General features: G+C 40.6%; 1 protein-coding gene across 3 annotated transcripts in view; it reads left to right on the top strand.

Annotated features, from left to right (window-relative positions):
- The window catches only part of PCSK5 (proprotein convertase subtilisin/kexin type 5), a 452950-nt gene that overhangs the window by 222993 nt on the left and 209836 nt on the right, over positions 1-20121 (top strand). For all 3 annotated transcript variants that reach the window (XM_059143276.1, XM_059143274.1, XM_059143277.1), the window contains exon 10: positions 3433-3536. In XM_059143276.1, the coding sequence (XP_058999259.1) occupies positions 3433-3536 (104 nt within the window). The remainder of the gene's footprint in view (positions 1-3432; positions 3537-20121) is intronic.

The raw sequence follows: 20121 nt of genomic DNA, 5'->3' as shown, positions 1-20121 counted from the left end.
TTGACAGGAGCTGCTCCTTTCCTCCTGGTTATACTTGTGGCCTCTTGATTATCATTTGCCCCCAAAGCTCTTGGCGCTCCATCTTCTGTTCTTGGTGGTGAGAGGGGTCTTGGTGTTCAGAAGTCAAGATAGTGTGCCTCCAGGGTAATTGGCAGAAGGGGGGCCATTTTAGGGGTTCCTACTTCACCATTGTGGCCTGGAAAGTTCCTCGCACAAGGCATACAGCCTTCTCTTTGCTTTCACTCAGTGTATGACATTCTAGAAGTGTCCTAGTCTGACTTCACTTCTACGAATCCCTGAAAGCATAAATACAAATAGGTCATAAAATAGAAATCAGACTTCCCCCTAAATACAAGCCCTCTCAGGATACCAACAAATTAACCTATGGCTATTTCCTGAGCCACTAATTAGTTACCCTCCCACGGGTAGAAACACCATGGAGGCAAAAATTCCTTGGTTTCCTGTTTAACTTCCTTGCTTTTGGCGAAATTCAGGAAGTTTTGAAATTAAATGATTTTTGAAGTTGTGCATTATCAAATGTCAGAGTAGAATTACCTGAATTACGCCGTTTCCGTTTCCGGATGTTGATTTCTTCCTTCTAATTACAAGTACTCCAAGAAGAGCTAGTTTTTATAACCCAGCATGAGAGCAAGTAACTCGCGTTTCTTCAGGCTGATTTCCTGAATCGGCCTGTATACAACTGCTTAAGGCTCGAGATAAATGGTCCCTGTTCTGTCATTGTCGTCATCATCATCATATTTTACGTGCTAAGGGTCACTAGGGAAATGGTCTCCTGATGGTCAGACCTTGTGCTTGATATTTCCAAAGGAATCTTTCCCTGCTGATAGGTAACATAGAAAACTTGTTTCATTTCTTTTTCTTTTTCTTTTCCTTTTTTTTTCTTTTCTTTTCTTTTCTTTTTTTTTTTTTGTTCGTGGTTTTCCATAAAGAGTGATATTTACAATGAGGACATTTTATCTGTGTGTTAAATGTTATTTTAAACTCATTCAGTTGGTTTAGACATATTTATCAAATCCAAGTGTACTTTTAGGTATCTTGCTGTTTGCTCATGAGAAAAACCAAAAAATAAAAAATATGCTTGTCCATTTGAGAGAATTCTGCTGTACCATAAATAAGTGGCTGGAAAGTCTTTTGAGACAGCTTTTTTGTTGTTGATTTTTGCCCCTCTCCCAAATAACTACCCTGGGAAAGAGAAAGGAGATGAGATTTACATCTCTGGCAGATCAGGAAAAAAATCTTAATGTGACCCTAGCTTTCAGAATTATCCCTTGACTCTTTTCCTAATTTTTCTGACCGTGGTGCATGGTCTCTACTGAATGATTATGTGGGTTCAGTATCAATCAGCAAAGGGCCAAATCATGCTATTGGTTTTTAGAAGCAAAACTCATCCACCTCCTGGGCCCCATCCCACAACCTCCCTCCGTTTCTCTAGAGTCGGTGGATTGTCAGGTTCTGAACTTGGTTCCTAACAAGTGTTGTGTAAAACAAAACAAATAAGTCTGTTTCCTTGTTCTTATATTTTTAAAATTCATAAGATAGGGCTTCAATTTCCTTGTATAAGTTACGTTATGAAAGCAACCTCACAAAATAGTCTACATCCAGTCTTGCTCCCTCTTTGGAAATGGCGGTAGTGTCTCTCTTGTTTTTAATCTGGGGGCAGAGCAAAATGGTATCAAACTCTATCGTACTTTTTTCTCTCCCCATCTCCTTTATGTTCAGGCCACCGCATGGGAACTCAAAACTAAGTGGCTCAAAACTTAGCCGAATGTTGTACTGTCTACCACTTTTTTTTTTTTTAAAGATTTTATTTGTTTGTTAGAGAGAGAGAGAGAGAGAGAGAGAGACAGAGCACAAGCACAGGCAGACAGAGTGGCAGGCTAGAGGCAGAGGGAGAAGCAGGCTCCCTGCCGAGCAAGGAGCCTGATGTGGGACTCGATCCCAGGACGCTGGGATCATGACCTGAGCCAAAGGCAGCCGCTTAACCAACTGAGCCACCCAGGCGTCCCTGTCTACCACTTTTTGATGGCTTATTTCACACCAAGAACTAGGTTAAGTACGTGCCATCTCTTTCATTCGATCAGTACAATGAAGTAAAGTAGATATTAGCATCTGTGTGCTAAACAGGGAATCTGAAACTTTGAGAGGTCAATTTCACATAAGTAGGAAATGAAAAGTCCAGAATCTGATCACTGGGCCCCCACTCTCAAAAACACGAATGTGGTAAATGTGATGGGAAAACGTAGTAGAAAATAAAGCAGTGTGATGCTCCATCACCGAAAATCAGCTGTAACTCAGATACCAGGTTTCCCCTCCTCCTGGGAGATGCCAGCGTCCATCTGCGCGCATATGAGGGCTCGTAGGGATTACCACGTGCTCCTGTCACACCTCAAGGAAGATAGCAAATCATCATCCCCCTCCCTTCAATGTTCTAACCCAGCCTTGGCAAACGGCCTTCTCAAATGAAAGTGGAGGACGAGAAGCAGAGTAACTATCCAGGCTGCGTGATAACTGCCATATTTCCCAGTTAAGTAAAACATTGTCACCCTGACATTCAAGACTGAAATGAAGAGGCATCATGTTGCGAATTTCATGCATGGTTTTAGTCAGATGCCTTCCAGTGTGTACGTACTCTTTGAAAGAGAACAGGAGTCCCTGCACCTATACCTGCATTTGCTTTCTGTATATTTAGGAGTGGTATTGTGGTTCTCCAATGAAAGCGACTTCTGCTCCAGGTCTTTGTGCTCTTGGGCTAACAATCACAAGAAGTAGGTATCCAATAACTTAATACAATAATACTTATTGCCGATTAAGTGTACTCCCATAGCTGTGTCTTGGAGCCCAGCTTTGGGCTCTGTACCGAATTCTCTTTCTTTGAGAGCATTGACACCTGGGGACTTGGTTCCATTGAGGTTTTTTCCTATATCCCATACATCCATGCGGAATACTAAGTTCTTCGTTAAATTACAAATCAATTGCCTGGCGATACAGCTGGACAAGGAATGTTCCAGAAGACTTTGGTTTTTGACTTTAGCTGATAGTAATTTTCAGATAATGATGCAAGCTTCCACACAATGTGCGACCAGGCCAGAATTGGGAGCCATTTTGTTGAGGAAACTAAAAATCCTCACCCTTTTAAAAGACTGAGCGACAGCCGACTAATCCCACATTATTTCCTAAATTCAAGGTTACGTTTTCTGCCTCCCCCAGACTAACGTCACTTCTCCACGTTGAGAAAGAAGCGCAGCGGCATTTGGCTTCTGTTGACCCCCCGCCCCCAAACCCAAATCACTGACCCTTTGTTTTTAGTACTTTGCCATTTTGCTTTTGCTTTTTTAATTTGCTTGTGACTCTCTGCTTCCCCCATCTTTTTTTTTTTTTTGGTACAATGATTCTTACCTTGTCTTTCCCCAGTCCGTTTCTGACCTGGAGAGACGTGCAGCATGTTATTGTCAGGACTTCCCGTGCGGGACATTTGAACGCTAATGACTGGAAAACCAATGCTGCTGGTTTTAAGGGTGAGAATTTCTTTCATATTCTGTCACAGGCAAAATATTTTTATTTTTCCCCCATTTTAAATGGAGAGCTGGAAGTAGGATCCCTCCAGAGAAACTTGAAATTGTGTGCTGACACACAGAGAGCTGGCCCTTGGAGGAACTAAAAGGCAGATGGATTTTTTTTTTTTTTTTTTTTAATTCAGACAACACAGAAAAGGCAGATTTCCTTGGCTTCCCACATCATAGGTCAATTTCTTAAAAGACAACTGACTTCCCAGGGTAGTCGACCTGTGGGGCTTCTAGTTAGTTTGGGGTTGCTGTCATTGGTTACCTGAGTGGTGTTTGTAACAATGTATGTGAAACATCCTCTTCTTCTATAGTGATTACTTCCGTTTCAGTAAAGACTGGTATATTTTGTTCACTGTTCGTTTCTAGGCCATGCTTGCTCTGTTTTTGGTTTTGCTTTCTTAAACTTCCACCAATAGCTAACTCTAAGACATTACTTTATGCAAATGAAAAGTGCTTATGCAACTTTGTAACATACAGTCTTTATACAATTACACACATCATATCACAAGTGCTGTTTTTCCGGTGGCTGAGGATTATAGTTCCCTCGAACTGTCTTACTAATGGTGAGCAGTTTGTCATCACCCATAATAAACTTTATAACAAAAAGAAAATAATCACATAAGGCTGATGTCCTAAAGTGTCACGTGACTTAAATTTTAATCCACTAATATGTTATAGCAAAGATTACTCTCAGTCATATCTGCAGACTTAAATTTACTCCCAAATAATGTTGGTATCATTATATATCCCTGTGGATGAAAACTAGTGTTCCATACCATGGGGGACATCAGCTCAATAATTGAGGTTCTGGTCTTCAGGTCTTTGGTAGCGTGTCAAATAATTCTGGGCAAGTCATTTAAGTACTTTGGGCCCTAACTTCCCCATCTTGAACATTTTAGAAGCTGAATAATATTACCTACATACAATTTCTTAAATATGATTTTAATATATCTTCAGTGAGTTATATCCAGTGTATGCAAATATCCATGCTGCAAATGTAAAATGTAATTTTAAAAATTACTTGTATTTATAGTCTCATGTTTAGCCAAATACACCAGATAACCAGTGTCCTATAAAATATTTCTTTGGTTAACATCTTCACTGAAGACGTCACTCCATGTTTAGAAAAAGAAGAATATCCCTCTGTTTTTGAGTAGTAGGAGACACCTCTCCTTACTCTTAAACTATATAATGTAGCAGTGTTCAGTGAGCTTTTAATCTAAAGAGTTCTAAATCCTTGTTGGGATCACATTGTCTGAAGCCCAGATCATGATACTAGATCCCAAAATAGCAATTGCTTCACGTGGCATCAAAAACATGGGAGATTTCAGTTGTTGAAGAAAATCCAGGATGTGCTTTGCCATAGGATGTTTCTTTTTGACGAGCATCTGCACCCTCCCGAGCTCTTACTTTCTAAATCCATGAGGCTGAGAGGGAAGAAGGAAGAAGGGACCAAAACGTAACTTTGGCTGGTTCAGGGCTCTGCAGTAAACTTTTTAGCAGAAGGTCACAGACGAAGCACATTGACCTCCATGAAGCTGAGGAATCAACTTTAACCCAAATAAAAGTCTTAGTTTTACTTATTCCTTTTTGGCAAGTTAAAAAGAGCAAATGGTTCTAATAAAAACCGTAGCTCTTTTGAAAACCTCTGTTGGTTTTGGAGAGGGGGAAACAGGATTTAGACTAACTCCCCAGATCCAAACCTGAGTCTGAAGGGGGCTCTGCAGTGCTCTGGCAAGGAGGAAAGAGCATTTTACTATTGCACGTGGCAATATTTAGTATACGGTTTCACCCTTCTCTTAGCTTGCTGCCAAGAGTAACAATTAAAGTTCGCTTTTTCATAGATGAATTACCCTGAACGGTCTGGACTCCCAGTGGAATTGTTTTGTAATTTTGTTGATGGCAAGCCCTATATTTCATCTAAACATGATCAGAATAATTTTTTAAAGAGCTATATTCTTCCCTATCCTAAGCATTACCATCCCCTCCCTGGTGTCCCACAAATAAAAGTGATTAAGGCAGAGGCTCGCAGGAGAAGCCATGTGCTTTGGGGAAGGAAAGGATGCAGGTCACTGGGATAGAACAAAGATGGGCGACTTTTTATGAAATAAGAACTGAACAAACCAAAAAAAATAGCTAATGCTTGGAAGGGCTTCATGCAATGAGAGCTTCATGAGAGCTCGTATTTTAAATGAGGTCAGCTAGTTGTTACAGCTTAGCAGGAACACATGGCCACACATTTGTCCTTAGACGGGAGAAGCCCAGAAGTTGCCTTGCAAACAGGATCCTGCGGCCACTGGCTGCTCTTCTCTGAGCCACTTAAGTCCTGATGCAGAGTGAGGTGTGTGCTGGAAAGGCATCCAAACACATCTGTGCTCCCCAGGGCTTGCTTTTGTTCCCTTAATGTTGAGCAATTTAAGTTGTTTGAAGAGTGTTTAAAAAACAAAAGCAAACGTGGAAAGATAGAAAAAAAAGGGGGGGGGGCTGAGAAGAGTTTCAGGGATGGCTTGGTAGGTGCACGTCCACACTGGGGATGTCAATATCAACTTGAGAATTTCAACTTGAGAATTTCCTTCTGCCGCTGAGAGTAGCAACCAATTCGGTATGGGGGTCTTGTCATCGATACACTCGATAGTCATCACTGATCATTTCAGAGAAGCCAACACCCTAAAGAACAATTCCTCACCAGCCCCTGCCAAGTCCTGACATTTCTGCATGCAGGGTCCTTACATTTCTTCAGACAGAGCCATATGTAAGACAGTCCAGGCAGAGAGCAGAACCAGATGATCAAGCAGCTGGTTGGTGTGGGCCTCTCCGCCAGGCAGGGCTTCATGCATTCTAATCCACATGTGCTACGGACCTGGAAAATGCAGCTGCTGGCTTCCTTTTGACGGGCACAGGCGAGGAGGTTAGCCTTGAAAAACCAAGAAATGTGGCTCTCTGCTGACTCATCTCTGTTTCTCCAAGAGTGGGATTACCCTGAAGTTACATGCTGATGAGTTAGATACACAGAGTTTCCTCCTCCTTTTTCTGTGTTCTCTTTATAGGAACATGCTATAAACCATCAGATAGATTATCTCACAGCTTGAGGGAACACCTCAAGCTGGAAGTTACTCATCAGTATTTTTACGCTAATTGTATCTTAATTTTTAACAATTTTAAGTGAACTAAGATGATTCTTTCTGCTTTGTAAATAATAATAATAATCACTTATAGTTTAATTAATAGGTCTTTTGCACATGATCTGTTTTTCTAAGTAATTGTAGTCCAAGGAATGCATACCTATGGAAACTGACTAAACATTATTTGGATGGTTCATTGTGTGAATAATTTTAGCTAAATTTCATACACATTCTGACTTTAAACTTCCTCCAGAGATAGTTGCCTTAAAAATGAATAAATACCATGCATACCATTATCAAAGAATCTCCTTGAGGTTATTCATGAGGGTAGGAAAGTATTTGTATGAGGCCAGATGAACAGATGTGATATTTGCCGCTAGAAAACTGAAATCCAAATTCCCGTATTCTGCTACCGATCAGCATTTGCAATGCCGGGAGATGGCTTTAGCATTAAATCATTTATTCGGGTTTTTTCCCCCCCAGTATTATTTCCTTCTCCTTTGATGCTTTCCTTTCCCTCTTATGAAAAGTCTTCTCTAGTTTTATGGTGTTTTGTTTTGTTTTTCTTTTCCATGCTTTTTAATACCCCGTCCATGCTCCTTAAAATGCACAAATCAGCTGTAGAAGCAAGGGCCTTTTGCCATTTGAGCGGTTTTCTTCACAGGACTTAATTCATGCAGTCTCTTCCTTTATTTATTTACAACTACTTGCTGAGTACCTTCAGCACACCAGCCCAACACATGAGGTACACCCAGAAAGGGGAAGCATAAGGAAATGTCTAATCCGATCTGGCCACAGAATGACTTACGAACAGAAACAGAAATTACGCTGCACTTTTCTTCCCTTCGGTCAAGCCCAGATGATCTGCCAGGTCATGTTTATAAGTAAAAAGAGTCAATGCAGACTTCCCTGGTCATCAAAAAATGCAGCCTAACCTCCCCAGGAAAAGGCATCTGATGTAGCGACTTTCTTTCGTGGCAAGTCACAGATATTTTGACCAGCTCTGTTTGTGCATAGAGGATCCATGGACCAAGCCCAGCACGCTGAGGACATTCTTCTAGAATCCATGGCTCCTGTCATTTCAGGAAGCACTTCGCTTTTTGTTCTACTGCTTTAAGCTGTGGAACTTGCAAACTCACCTCTCCCATCCCCCTCAGTTGCCTGGGCTGTGCCCAGCAGGCTGATCCTCCCCTGCCTCCTCTCCCTTTCCCGCCCCGGGTTTGTGGATACACTTACTTACAAGTACCATTGAATGCATGCAACACTGGTGCTCTAGTTTTTTTTCAAAGTGTCTGTATTTGGATTATATGACTGTATACAGTTAAACTCTCTTAAATTTAGGAACAGGAATAGACATCAGATAATAAATTAGGACCTTCTGTCATCTTTACTAGGCGAAAGAATGAAAAAAATGTCATTGAAAATCAAAAATGACAACTAAGTGAGCGAGGTTACCACGCCCTCCATTTCACTGCCCTCCCAGACTATGTAAGTCTCTCTTTTTCTACCAGCATGTTGCTGAAACCTCCTCATCCCCAATGACTCTTTCTTTGACCACCACTAAACTACTAGACTTTTTTTTTTCATTTCTAACTGATTTCCCACCATGGGAAAACAATTGACAGTCTAACATGACTTCTTAGCCTCCAAGGCCCTAACTTTTAATAACCTTTATTACCTTTAATTGCCATCATTTTATTTCCACTGGCAGGGCTGGTAATTTTAAGATGTTCCAATATATTTTTAATACCTACCTGTCTTGCTTTCAGTTTGTAACACTTATTAAAAAGAATTAGCCGTGCTGAAACCATTAAGCATGCCATGTGTTGAATTGAAACTAGTTTTGAAATGTGTTCTTTTTGGAGGGTGTGAAGTGATTTCTGATGTATTACCGTTTGAAAGGGTAAAGCTATATTTTATGTTATTATTTCACTGCACAAATAATAGTTCATCTTTGCCACTTAGCACGTTCGGGAGATGTTGGTTGTGATGAATAAAGCTACATAATGCGCCTTAATTGGTAATCTGCACATCACAGTTCTGAAGAAAGGTCAAAGTGAAATGTTATTCACCTGGTCAGTGTCAGGGGTGATATTAGAATCAGATACTTGATTCCAGTCCCCGTCCAACCCACAGAAATAAGTCATTGAGGTCTTCTCTTCTAATGCAAAGAAAAATAGGAGTAAATACATTTGATTCTATGGAATAAAATGTGCTCATTGGAAATACCCCCTGATTTTCTTTCAAGATTCCATGTTTTATACTGTTGTACTCTGTGAACTCCATTTCATTTAATATGATTAACTTGAAGCCTTTCCTTTTCCTGTTTACTGATCATTGAATACATGAGCTTATCTTCTCGCTCATTCACCAAAAATAAGATGTGAAACCCTTAATTTCGGGATTTTATCTTTAGCCATTTGTCTGGTAGATGATTTACCTAAATATCTACCTGAGAACAGCTATACAGAACACCTGACAGGAAACTGTTTGATCGCTGCTTAATCTAGAGTCCTGCATCCAAAATATCCACTTGTCCCATCAGAGGGTTCCACTCATGCTTCCTAAACATGGTAGGTTTAAAAACGCCCTCTGCCAATGAAAAATGGTGTTTTCTCCATGTTGATCTTTGAGCGGTGGCATTAGGTTTGTTAGACTTTGGGGACGTTTTGTTCACTTGTGTTTTGCTTTCTCATCTCAAAGTACGTAAGTTTTAAATGCATGTGGTTTCACACTTAAAATCCGTCTTCAAAATGGAATTAAAATGATGGTTGCTCTAAGTGACTATTATCTCTCTACCAGATATAATTACTTAATGAAGGGAATTATGTGTGGAGTAGTTTTGTGGCTTTGCCACAGTCTTAAGAACCTTTAAATTCTAGTAGACAGTCTGTTATTGATATTTTCTGTGGCCTTTGAGGAAGCCAATTAAAGTTTCTGTATCTTGGTTTTGTAGAATGTGGGTAGCTCATACCAAACATAATGAGAAGGCTGAGTTGAATGAAAAGTGCTTTGAAAATGGAAAACACCGAACATAAAAAGAGTCCTTTAAAAAAAGGGGGGGGGGGTCTTAAGTGTATATTTTCACATGTCACAGCTTCCTGCTCCTTGAAATGAGGATACAAATATAGAACTATGTTGTGAATCAGAATGCTCGGTTGAGGTTGAAATTAATTAAATTACCTTGAGTGGGACCAGAGAAAAAATGAATTAAGGACTTTGTAATAAAATCATCACTAATACATCATATACTTTTTAATCCCATAATCACATATCAATATGACTGTAGTATAATCATATATCAAACACAGCTACACTTAAGTTCTTTTTTGCAAATGAGCTTTAATGTTTAAATGTCACCTTGGCTTCAACCTACTAAATCTTAACAGTTGTAATTAATTGCTTCAACATAGGAACTAGTGATAGAAATCTGAACTGATTGTGGCCATCAATGTCCTCCTGACTCTTGAGTCATTAACATACAGTATGCAAGCTGTGAGCATAAAATATTATTTTTTAACAATATGCAAGAGCTTGTACACTCAGAGAGAGTCGATATCCCTTTTTGTGTCATCTCCTGATGAAAATCAATTTCACTAATTCTAATGAGGCTGGAGTTCCCCAGGTATCTTTCAGAGTCTTCCTTCAGCGTCTAAGTTTGGCTATTAATGGCCGCCAATCTTGGTATTTTGTGGTTACAACTGATATTCCAGGCAAAGATAAAAATCATCAAGTCCTAAACCTGATGATCAAAATGCGATCAACCAGGGCCAAAGCTATTTTCAAGCCAAAAGTGTGTTGTGACTAAAAAGTAATGAAATGGATTTCTGTGAAGCGCTAATAATTGGATTCTGACTCCAGTTACAAAAAGAGATAGCCATAAAGGATTTAAGCCAAGACTGTCTTATCAGAATACATATACCCACACAGACACATTCTCTTAGAAAAGTTTTGTTATTGTTGTTTGTTTGTTTAGAAAGGCTTTTAAAATTCAACAACCATTTTCTTAGTTGGAGTTTGGTGTTTGTTTAAAACAAAGCAAAAAACTCACTCAATAGAGTGCTTCAGAACCTGGGCTCCCAAGTCAGACAGCCTGGGAACGATTCTCAGCTAGCTAGACAAATAAATAGTATATCTGGTCATCTGTACACATTCTTAAACCACATTATTAGAGTAAGTTTACATATGATAAAAAAGCACTATTTTCGGGCGCCTGGGTGGCTCAGTCGGTTAATTGTCTGCCCTCAGCTCAGGTCATGATCCCGCGTTCCTGGATGGAGCCCCCCATCAGGCTCCCTGCTCAGCGAGGAGTCTGCGTCTCCCTCTCTTCTGCCCCTCCCCCTCACATGTTCTCTCTTGCTCTGGTCTCTCGCTCTCTTTCAACTAAATAATCTTTTAAAAAAAACACACACACACATGCCATTTTAAGTATACACATGTGTATGCCCACGTACCCCTCACTGGAATCAAGGATAAAACATTTCCATCACCCCAGAAAGGTCTTTCGTGCTCTTTCTAGTCGCCTACCCAGCCCCCCATCCTGCCCAAAGCAACTGGTATCCTTTCTGTCCCTAGAGATTATGTTGTTTTTTGTAGACTTTTATATAAGGAGAATTATTCAGAAGTGGTTCCTTCCTCTCTGTATAGTATTTTTGAAGTTCCTCTGAATTATTAGTTATATAAGGAGTTAATTCCTTTCTATCACTAAGTGATTGCCTATGGTGGAAATGTACCACAGTTTATTCACTCGTTCAGTTTTCATGGATGACTTTGTGGTTTCCAGTCCAGGGTTGTGCACTGAGCTGGTATGAGTATCTACCTACAGGTCTGGGGTGTGGAGAGACACAGCTTTGTAAACGTGAGACGGTCAGTAAAACTTTGGTTTAAACAGTGACCCTGAGGAGGGAGGAGCTGCGCCCGTGTTTCTAACCAGCTGTGTAGAGCTTCAGACAAGGCAGGCAACTTAGACAAAGATTTGGTCAAGGAACAAGTAGGAGGCCTTCAGCGCTGGCATGTGCGGCAAAGGGAAGGCTGAAGAAAACAGTAGCATAGACAGAATTCGGCACAGTTCTTCATTCGTAGTTTGCACGGAGCTAGAACTGCCATCTGTAGGTCATGCATCGTTCTCATGTTTAATATTGAATTAATAAACAGTTAATGTTCTGTTAAGACTTTTGTATGATAAAAATTGAGCGTAGAATGTGTGGCCATGCGTCAAGCTGTGCCATTGAAGTGAGGTTGGGGTAGCTTAGCGATGCAGTGAGCTCCTCTCTCACTTTCCCATATACACACCCTGCTTTATATTCGCTTTTTTCTTGTAACACATCGGTTCTCTCGCCACATATCTTTTTAGTCTGATTTGAGTTATGGTTTTCATTTGTCAGTGATTTTAGTGGATGATTCCGGATGAAGGGTTAACTTCCTTGTTTGTGTGCTCGGTTTTTCTCTAAGACTTCTTGGATTTCAATAAATGGGCTTGAATATTTTGAGAATATTTTGAAAAAAAAAATCTGATCGCTAATGAATTGTATTAATGACACATATATAAACTCGATCAGAGGCATAAATAACTATAATTAGAGGGCAGAAGATTCTGGAGAACTTGACTTACCATTGGCAACTGAAGCTGATCTGAAACAGGTTCTGGGGTGGCTACATATTTTGTTTGTTTGCATTTCTCCGAGGATTGGGATTAAACATGGATGAGACCTCCACGGGGAAAATAACAGTCACGGGAAGAAGGGAGAGGGACCAGTGTGTATAAAGGGGCAGATGAGGTGTGATGAGGAAAGTAATTGAAAGGAAACTGACAGCAAAGCCACTTGAGTCCCACAGTTAGGAGTTCTCGTTTCATTTGAAGAACATTTTGGAGACACTGCAGGGTTTTGAGAAAGTGAGTTGGTCATAGTAATGGTGTCTAGGCAAGTTGATTCTAGTTGCTTGTCTGATGTCGGAAAGAGTTTTATTTCTTAAACTGATGTTATAAATCCATTGGTCCTACGATACGTCCTACAAAATAACATGTTAGGTAAGAAACCGATTTGCTAAAATGGGTATGAATTCTCTCGTGGCGATCATTTTTTATTATTTTAGTATGCAATTGTATATTCCTGACCTTAAAGGCTGTGACATTCAGTGAAATTTTTGATCATCTCTTGCCTTCCTTCTAAATGAGGGAAGTTCTAGAGTTGAGATATATAATCATCTTGGCTAATTTTTTTTTTTTTTAAAGAAGGGGAAGAAATTCTTTTTGAAGTGACTCTTTAATAAACCCAGGGCAAAATGTGTGAGGACAAGATGGCTCCTTGAAAAATGTCAGGCCAGTAATTGTGCTTCCAGAAGGCCTCACACATCCTCTTTGACCAGAATCTTTTCTCGGGTCATCCTCGTTCACCGTGACCTTCCGAAAGCCACTTAACTTCCAATATTCAAATTATTTTTCACAAGCAGTTATAGTCTTTGTATTCACCCTGTGACTTTGCAGAAATTTAAAGCAAGCAAGCAACATAATTCTGGGCTAGCCTCTTGAGTTGCTCTAAGACGGGTGCAGGTTGTGTGACAGAAGCAGTGACAGTTTATAAATGACTTTTGCTTGAGGTTTACATGCATATATTTTTTCTTTGCCATGAAGCAAATTTAGAATCATTGTCTATGATCCTAGGAAACCACATTGCTCATTTGAACCCACCAGAGGCTACCACCATATACTTTCTTAATGCACTGTGCGAGATGCTTCTGTCTGGAAATCATTTGCTTCTTGTCATGTTGTAGCCTCAGAAGTATCTCCGAGCCATGACAGAAGATCTGCGTTCAGCTTGGTTGTAGAATGTAATATCATGCATCTCAGAATTCCCTGTCGAATTCCAAGCCACATTTGGCTAAGGAATCAAAGCAGATAGACAAAAATGTAAGAAATATCTGGGGTTGTCTGATGGGCTGCCATCGTTGGTTGCACAGGTTATTAACTGCACTAGGGAACCAAACTGAGGGGTTGAGTAGAGATGGAAATCCAGCCTGTGTCCCAGTCACCAAGCTGTGTGTCCCAGAGGGGGATGATGTCCACCTAGAGAAAGAATTATCTTTCTCTAGTTCATGGAGATCCCACATGGTCAGCCGTATTGCACAGAATTCCACTGTAATTCCTCTCAGAATTGTTGGAGGCATGAATACCTTTTAAAAGATACTGACCCAGAGATGGTTTTGTTCCTTCTCACCTTCAGCTGTTGCTTCAACCTTGACGTTCACAAAACCACCAATAGCGAATTAACTCAGAGTCAAATAGAGCCTTCCAGTGCCCGTGATGATTTCATCAGAGCTCTCTAGACAAAGTTCGAAGTAAAATCTTAGAATTTTAAGTGAGTGTGAGTGCCAAGTACAAATCCTTTATTCTTTTCATAGCCTTTTTACCTTCTTTCACTTTTGTGACCAAAAATGATTGATGCTTCATGAATTCAAATGTATAATCACTTTCATTTGGGGTCAGTAGAAGATTCATATTCGGGGTGAAGCGTCCTTTTGAATATTGACAGACAGGGTCTGCCTGAGCATAGACACAAAGCAGTGGTGAAGGCTTTCTTCGAAGCTTCTGTGATTATCATCCAGCTGTCATGTGAAGGTGCTCCCCACGGACTCTCTTGTCTCCCGTCTGTGAAATAGTTTTAAATGTGAAAGGAACTATGTGATTGAGGCACGCGGGAGAAACTCTGGCAGGAACTTGTACATATCAGCTCGGACGCCGATGTCAGTCTTCCCAGCGTAAAGGGCAGCACCAGTTCTCTGCCCCGAATCCGACTTGCCTGTGACCACACTAAGTTGGTGGTAAATGGGCACTGCATTAGCTGTGAAGACCGGTTCAAGATCCATAAGGGAGCCTGAGTAAATAAGAGGAAAAAATGGCCTTCTGATGACTCTTTTTAAAGTATGGTTTTAGTAAAGATGGCATAGCCCATCCTTCCCCCCACCCCAAGAGATCTTTATGCCGGTGCTAGTGCCTGCAAAACAAACCAGACCCAAAGACTCAAGGAAATCCTGAAAATGAATCCTGCCCTCTCTGTACAGGGTAACTTACTTAGGCCAGGGCATCCGGCAAGGTATGGTTACATGCCGGGCGATGGCTTTGCAGAACCCATCTGGATACATCTGTGAAATAAACAGATCCAGACTTTTTTTTTTTTTTTCTCCCCTTAAAATCTCAATTCAGACTCTTTACACATGTTCACATCTTGCTAGCCTTAGGCATTTCAAAGCAATTAAACTTGTATCGCACATCCCGATAATGGCTTCAACAGGCTTCGTTTTATGGTATTATAGCAGAAGACATGGTACATCCAGAGTCTTCCTTGCAAAAGCCAGAGAAAAAGGGTGTTATGATCGCTGCTGGATGTTAACAAATGTGAAGTTGTTCTTTGCTACTCGGTGCTGTTCTGCCACCTGCACGTGCCTGGCTAGCTCTAATTTGGGAAAAAGAAAAAAAAAAGTTTAGGCTTGTCTATAAAATAAAGGATCTTTTCCGTGTTAGTAATATCTTCACCCTCAGAGAAAATCCCTGATAGACACGACTGAAGAAGGTCATCCTCAGGAAGAAGAGGGGAAGGGGGTGTGGGCCAGATGTTAACTTTCCCTCCAAGACCCACATATATCTTTTTCTGCCCAGAATATTTTAATGAGCTTTGAAGAAGAGAGCCATTTTCATGCTGCTGACTTGCAGAAGGCAAAGAGGGTAAAAATGTTCCTTTGTTCGTTTGTGGTAGACAGAGTTGTGACAGAGAAAGCTGTGAGATGTCTCTACCCTCTTTGCCACCTCGTCATTCTGAGGATGATGCTTGATTTGAGAAATGAGTTGCAAGAAATACTATATGTCTTATAGACAACGTAGTCTGCCGTCATCGACAGATACGTATGTGATGCAAAGATTCTGAACACTTGGGATTGAGTCCGTGTGACTTTGGGCAAGTTCTTTTAATGTTTATGAGGCTTACTTTTTCAGCTGTAAAATGTGAATAGTACTATCTTGCCAATAGGACTGTTGTAAAGATTTCATTAGTTAATACGTAATAAAAAGCATATGTGAGATATTATTTTTACCTCCCATATAAAATTTCTTCTGGGCATCTTATTTTGGGAAGCATGCTTGATACATTAAATGTTCTTCAACTATAGAGACGGGAAGATTAGTTAAAATAGTGAGATTTAAATGCATTAAATAGAACCTCTAGAGCATTTACTTTTTTTCAGCATTGTTACTGAGCTTGGTATTGTATCTTAACTCTGTCAAGTCCAGATTCTGGCCTGGGAATGAACAGAGTTTAACTCCTTGAGTGATGTGCCTCCGAAGAAGGAACTATGTAGAGCAACCCATGTTCAATGAGTGAGGGATATCTATAGGTTAATTAAGGGAACTTATTTCCCTAAAATATCTCTATAAGGGAAGCCAAAATATGTGTGGTAACCCATATGAAAAGACATTAGCATGATTTACCATAGAGTCAGCCTTCATTTCTTGTGCTGCTAGCATGAGGGGAAAGATATTAGGAACGCTGTCCCCAGAGACTCAGACCCCGTGTTGGAGATTAGCCCAATTAACCAGACTTTATTAACTGGCATTCCAGGAGAGATGCTGGCCCTAAGATCCTCAGGGAGTGGCTCTCAGGACCAACATCAACTTTATCTGGGAACTGGTTAGAATCTAATGCAAATTCTGGACCTTAATTTCTTCATTGTTGGTTTTTTGTTTGTGGTTTTTTTTTTTTTTTATTTGTATTTAAGTAGAGCTGACACACAGTGTTACATTTGTTTCAGATACACAACAAGTGATTCAACTTCTCAATACATTATGCTCTGTTCACAAGTGTCTCTGCCGCCATATGCAATTACGTTATCACTGAGCGTGCTCCTGGTGCCATGCCCTTTGCTCCTGTGACTTATTCATTCCCTCTCTGGAAGCCTGAGCTCCCATTCCCTTTCCTCCCCCCTCCCTATGGCACCCATCAGTTTGTTCTTTGTATTTATAGGTCCAATTCCACTTTCTGTTCATCCATTTTTTTTATACTCTGCATATGAATGAAACTATATGGTATTTGTCTTTCTCAGTCTGATTTACGTCACTTGGCATGTTGTCACAGATGGCAAGATCTCATCCTTTTTTATGGCTGTGTAACATTCCAGTGTGTGTTTGTGTGTGTGTGTGTGTGTCTGTGTCTGTGTACCACATCTTCCTTAGCCAGTCATATATCTGTGGACACTTGGGTTGCTTCTATAATTTGGTTATTGTCAATAATGCTGCGATAAACATATGGACACGTATGCTTTTCTAAATTAGTGTTTTTCCTTTCTTTGTGTAAATACACAGTTGTGGAATTCCTGGATCATGTGGTATTTCTATTTTTTAAAATTTTTTAGGAACCTCCCTACTGTTTTCCACAGTGGCAGCACCAATTTCCCATCCCACCAGTATGTCACAAGGGTTTCTTTTTTTTGCCACCTCCTGGCCAACACTTGTTGTTTTTTGTGTTTTTTTTACTTTAGCCAATCTGACAGGTGTAAGGTGATCTCATTGTGGTTTTGTTTTGCATTTCCCCAGTGAAGAGTCACGTTGAGCGTCTTTCCACGTGTCTCTTGGCCATTTGTATGTCTTCTTTGGAAAAAATGTCTATTCAGGTCCTCTGTTCATTTTTTAATCAGATTGTTTGGGATTTTTTGGTGTTGAGTTACAGAAGTTCTTTATATTGGACATGACTTTAAAACCACTAATCAGTGGGACCCAGCAGTGTGGGCTTCCCCAAGTCCTCTGGGTGATTCTGATGCTCACGCTAGTCCGGGAACCGCTGACCCAAGTCCTCCCCTGCACATAGTGAATCACCTTTTTTTCCTACACGTCTAAGTGCTACCAGTCCAGTGCTGCCCTTAGAAGACATGAAAACATAGTCTCAAATCATTTCTTTTTCCAGAGTTTGGATAGGGAATCCTAAATCTGGAAAGTGCCTTTTGTACCCAACTGCACTCATGCTTTTTTTTTTTTTTTTTTTTTGCCAATTGGACTCTAACCCTCTGTTTTCAAATTTTGTATCTGCCCCCCACCCTTGGAAGAAAAACAAAAACAAATAAACCTTTTCCATCATCCTACTGCCTTCATTTGGTCCTCCCTTATACAACTAAAAATTCCCAGCAAGTCCTCTGAATTAGCTGCTTCCTTACTGGTGAGCCCCTCTGTAATTCTCTGCAATCTTGCTTCCACTTCCACCTTTGAAGTGAAATTACTCTGTGAGACTTTCAACCATCTCCTGCTTGCCAAATCAGAAGCCCATTGTTTTTCTGTGAGGTATCCTGCTTTTGATCTACCCAATCCACAACGCTTCCCTTGCCTATTGTGATGCAAAGCCAGAGCCCTTGCTCTCGGACACTTTATTGATGCCTTTCTCTCCCTTCCTTCACCTTAGCCATTCCCTAAAGTCTGTGGTTTGGAGAGTTCTGGAGGGAACAGTGCACACACTCCCCGCCTCCTCTCTCCACCCCCCCACCCCCCCCTGCCCCGCCACCTCTTAGTTCCTCAGCTTTTCTCCCCCCATCTCTGCCTTCCTGTCAGTTACAAGGATCACCTCCTTATTAGTGACTTTCAGTTCTACATCGTCAACGTTGTCTTCATCCGTTACCAATCTAAATTCTCTCCACAGGGCTCCCCCATGTCATTGCAAACTCAAAACGCCAGAAACAGGATCTTTCAGTCATCTTTTACAAAGCAACTTCTCCCCCAAAATGTACCTCGGTCATCAGTGGGGACTCTTCTCTAGATCACCCTGTTCACCATCTTCCCTCTCCCTCTCCTCAGTCTGCCACCATGTGAGCATTGTGACATTTCATTGCCTCCTCCTAAGTTGACCTCTTGTTTCGGTCACTGGGTCCATAACCTGGTTTATGATCCCTTATACCTGCCCCCTTGAAATAACCAGTTTCCTGCTTCCTTCCTTCTAGCCTTTCATATCCTATATACCAATGCCAGATCACTCCTTCTAGAATATCTGTTGAATTAATGTCATTTCCTTAATCATTGGCTACTCACTGCCTGAGGTCAAAATCCATCTGTGGGTTTTCAGGGCCACACAGCTTTCTTGAGGAAGCCACCATTCCAGATATCCTGCTTTCATTACCTAGCCCCAAAGATACCTCTATGAATCCACATCTTACTTCAGGATTGAAAAACCATCTCAAATCTTTTTCTTCTAAGAGAATACATAGTCCTCATTAATGGCCTATTTTTTTTTTTTTTGAGAGTTCACAGGCATTTCCATGTTACTGTCCCTAAAACTTAAAAATGATTTGAGTCTTATGTAAATGAAAAGGAATGTTCATGAGAAGCCTTACATAGTACTTGAAACTTAGAAAGATAAGTGGTAGCTTTCTTCCTAATGAGATGGTGACATTCCCAGTCCCAAGGAATACCCTCTTCTTTCTTGTCCCTCTACTTTGTGTTTTGCAACCATCAAAGCAATAGTGGAAAAAAAAAAAGCAACAGGGAGTAATGGCTCCGTATCACATGAACCATGGATGAAATAACCATGTCTTTACAACCACTGTTAACCACTACCTGTAAAAATGCACTCACCGGAAATAAACATCAACCAGAATTTCTGTTCGTCCTTTTATGAGAATGTAAGGACAAAGCAAATATAAAGGAAAATTACATGAAGAATTACCTAAAAATAATATGTAAATGATTCACAAATACGAATTTTGGCTGCCCATTCACCAAGATCCTTGGGTGGTAACTGTTGGCTTAAGTTACACACCAAGAAGATCTAGGCTGGTGAGCTAATAAAGGGTCAGTCTAGTCTTCAATAAGCTTTTACCTGAAGACTTTTGGAGTACATTTTAGATTTTGTTTTCGTCTCTGTCCAAATGATCCTAGTTTCCGAAAACAAGCACAGTTGTGATCCGCGTGGACCCTGGGATACATGGCTAGCTCTCTCCAAGCTGCTAGAACATTTTCCTACTTCCGTTTGAGAAAGACTGGTCAATTATCTTAAGCAAATGACTTGCTTATTATAACCACATTGGAAGCAAATTAAAAGGGAATGGCCAAAGAAAAGAAAATAATTAGACTTTTTTCTCAAAATAGAAAAGGGCCCTTGAGAGAAGGCTGGCATAATATCTCCTTAACTCTGTAAATTAAAAAAAAAAAAAAAAATCTAATAGAAAGATATTTTTACATATGCATATGTGACAGAATACCTCATGTGTCTATATGCTGCATGTAATTAAGTCCATTGCACATGGAGAAGGGCTCACCAGTGTTTTCCTCAACCCTTCTTACTCCGTGTCTGTGCAGTGATGAGCCTGTCAGACTCCTGCAGCTGCTGACCCAACCCATCCCTCGGGAAGCTTTGAAGTACAGACACCCCCCCCCACCCAGGCAGCCAGGT

Source organism: Mustela lutreola, chromosome 12 (genome assembly GCF_030435805.1).
Source record: "Mustela lutreola isolate mMusLut2 chromosome 12, mMusLut2.pri, whole genome shotgun sequence".
NCBI lineage: Eukaryota > Metazoa > Chordata > Mammalia > Carnivora > Mustelidae > Mustela > Mustela lutreola.
Note: the sequence above shows the minus strand (reverse complement) of the source record. Positions and strands in the feature narration are given on the sequence as shown.